This window comes from Triticum dicoccoides, chromosome 1B (assembly GCF_002162155.2).
Source record: "Triticum dicoccoides isolate Atlit2015 ecotype Zavitan chromosome 1B, WEW_v2.0, whole genome shotgun sequence".
In the NCBI taxonomy this organism is placed as follows: Eukaryota; Viridiplantae; Streptophyta; class Magnoliopsida; order Poales; family Poaceae; genus Triticum; species Triticum dicoccoides.
In genome coordinates this window covers 13459169-13462023 of record NC_041381.1, presented here as the reverse complement: position 1 = coordinate 13462023, position 2855 = coordinate 13459169, and the positions used below count along the sequence as shown (strand labels likewise).

Genomic DNA, 2855 nt, shown 5'->3' with positions numbered 1-2855 from the left:
CCTAGATCACCATCACGGGGCAGCCCCTTTTCGTCTGGGCGCGGCTCGGGCTTCGAGCAGCACGGCATGTAGGCACCACAATGGTGTGTCACCTGTTCGTGTGGGAGCGCCTGTGGCAGCGGGATGGCTCCGGCAAGATCAGGCGTGCAGTGACCTCCCACGGCAAGGGTTGTAGGCGGTGTGGGTCGGCGGTGACGAGCCATAGGTGGTGCCGGCGGGTCAATGGCAGGCGCGCCGGAATCTTTTTTCCAGTCGGCGGCGGTACATTGGGTCGGCCAGGGTTGGACAGATCTGGGTCACGTGACTAGATTTGTTTGGCTTAATGTGATCCTTCCTTCTGCGTTCGTGGGCTTGTCCGACATGGACCTATGCCTCCAAACCGCCTTGTTCGTGGGACTACAACTAGGAAGAAATCCTTTGCATGAATCTGCCATTGCGGATGATGGGGCAACGTCTGCGGGCACCGCTAACCTCCTTGGAGAGCATCGTCATGGTGGTGGGCCCATCAAGATCTGAGGGAAACCTCGGGTTTGGCTTGCCGGACAGGACAGTGGTTGCGTGCGGCATCGTTTACCTCCATGGTAGGCACTATTTTGGAACTTCATCCGATGGGATCTCGGGGGCACATGGCATTGGACCACCACGGAAACTCGGATGTAAGGGTCATTTGCTTTAGAGGAACCCTGGGATCCCGGTCTTCCCGATCGGGCAATGGCGGCGTCTTGCACCGCTAACCCTCATTGGAGCATCATTCTTGGAGCAAGTCTTGGCTAAAGAGGCCCAAAGATGGTGCGACATCGTTTCTACCGCGTCGGTGATGACGGGTCTCGGTGGCATGGCGCAGCGGAGTCTCGACGACAGATGTGTCCTGATCGACGACCGCAGGGCGGTGGCGTTGTGTGGCGTCAACGGCAGTTGGGCCACACGAAGTCAATGCGTTGATCCCTCCTGAAAATAGGACGATGGAAGATGGTGAGGACAGATTGTAAAGCGTGCGCATGCGGTGGATGTTGAGGTCCTGCTAGACCGGTCGTTGCTCTTGGCTTGCCGTAGAGCGGCTTGACAAGGCCACCGGATTAGATGGTGTGTTCATGCAAGGTCAGGATAAATCATCAATCTTGTAGGTGTGGCAACATAGGTCGCCAAAAAGGTGACTTTTGGTTGGTTCATGTATTTGTTTAGTCTGGCTCTGTTGTGTAATTTAATAAAGATGGTTGCGTGCATCCTTAGCTGCAGAGTCTAGGGTTTCAAGCTCCTTTTGACAAAACTGAGATTTGTGTGAATTAGTCACTACAACACTACCAACGGCAATTTTTCTAGGATTTGTCCTATTTGCTTTGAAGTAGTTAGTTACAAACCTTTTATTGGCCAAGAAGTCCCTAATCTCATCGATGATCAGCGGTGGATCCCCTCCTCCTGCAAGAGCATATTCTCGGTTGTGCAGCTGAGATAGAATAGAACTCAAGATCTTCGCCACATCAGGACTTCGTGAAATTGAAACAAAAGCTCGGCACTCAAAATCCGCTCCAATCTTGTCATAGACCTGTCTGGCTAGAGTCGTCTTCCCTAATCCCCCAGATCCAACAATAGAGATAACTTTTGGCTCGTTGGCGAATTCGCTCTCCTCATAACTTAACAACTTCACAAGCTTATTTCTCGGGCCCTTGATGCCAACAAGCTGTGATGCATCTTTATAGACCGCACAAAGTCGAGGGTCAACCTTTTTATTTCTATGCCTGGAGGTCTTATCGATGTTGTACCTTCATTTGCAGAGTAAGAAATTATATGCAAAGTCGATAGACAATTAAGTGGTAATACTTGATGGGAAGGCCAATACATTAGAAAAACAAATATCTTGAAATGCAACGTACCTCACATATCTCTCACTGACCTTCGTAACTTGGCTCCTGATGTCTTTGACATCCTTGGCGATCTTATGGCGTGTCTTGATGTTTGTTATCTTCTTCATTGTATTGTCAAAAAACTCCATGAAACCATCGGTCTTGGAACTTGGCTCATGGTTCACAAGCAGCATGAACTTATCGACTTTGTCTTCGATCTCATAGGAGAGCTCCCGGACAGCATTAGAACGAAGCTTGGCTTGTGGATCAGGTTCCTCCACATCTGCCATCATCAGGAGGAAGGCGTGCATCGCCTCGAGTTCATCCCTGAGGAACTCGATGTTGCCACGGACATCTTTGAGCAGCTTGTACTCATCGCCCATCATAGTGCCCAACTTTCCTAGGAGGGAACGCATCGCTCCCGTGGCTGCACTAACCAAGAATCTTTCCATTGTTTGTCACTCAGAGTTCTCTTTACCTAGCGGTGTGTTGTTGATGATTTGCTCTCCAACTACAGAGAAGAAAACGCTATATGAAGGTGAATGATCGACTGAGGAAATGCAAAGCTCCAGGTTGGCAGTTCATAAAGCTGAGAGGACGAAATTGCTGGTGTTTGTGTTGACTCCATGATAAAGTAGCATCGCCAGTAAGCCATTTTACATTACAATAAGCTCAGCACATGCCTTGAAGATGTTATTGTCCGCTCTGGCAAAGTAGGAACGGCAATACGCCAATATAAAAGCTGTGCTAAGAGCATCTCCAACAGCCGCGCTAAACTAGCGCCGCGCCGCAAAATAGGTCGTTTTAGCGCGCGCGCAACGCGTCAGGGCGCTCCAGCGGGCGCGCAAAAACGGCACGCGCGCTAAAATGGGTTGGGCGCGCGGTCAAAAACACTTACCCGCGCGGCGTATTTCGGGCGCCCACTACAGCGCGCGGCACACTCGAGCGCTCGCGCCCGCTCTTTCTTTTGCGCTTCCACCCCCGACCGGCCGCGCCGCCGCCGCCGCCCGCGCA

At 51.4% G+C, this 2855-nt stretch overlaps 1 protein-coding gene across 1 annotated transcript in view; it reads right to left on the bottom strand.

Moving 5' to 3' along the window:
- LOC119349987 (disease resistance protein RGA5-like) overlaps window positions 1-2293 on the bottom strand; it is a 5176-nt gene extending 2883 nt beyond the window's left edge. Inside the window, exons 1-2 of the mRNA XM_037618055.1 lie at window positions 1872-2293; window positions 1359-1760 (exon numbers count right to left, since the gene is read on the bottom strand). Coding sequence (XP_037473952.1) covers window positions 1359-1760; window positions 1872-2293 — 824 coding nt within the window. The remainder of the gene's footprint in view (window positions 1-1358; window positions 1761-1871) is intronic.
- Window positions 2294-2855: the final 562 nt, after the last annotated feature.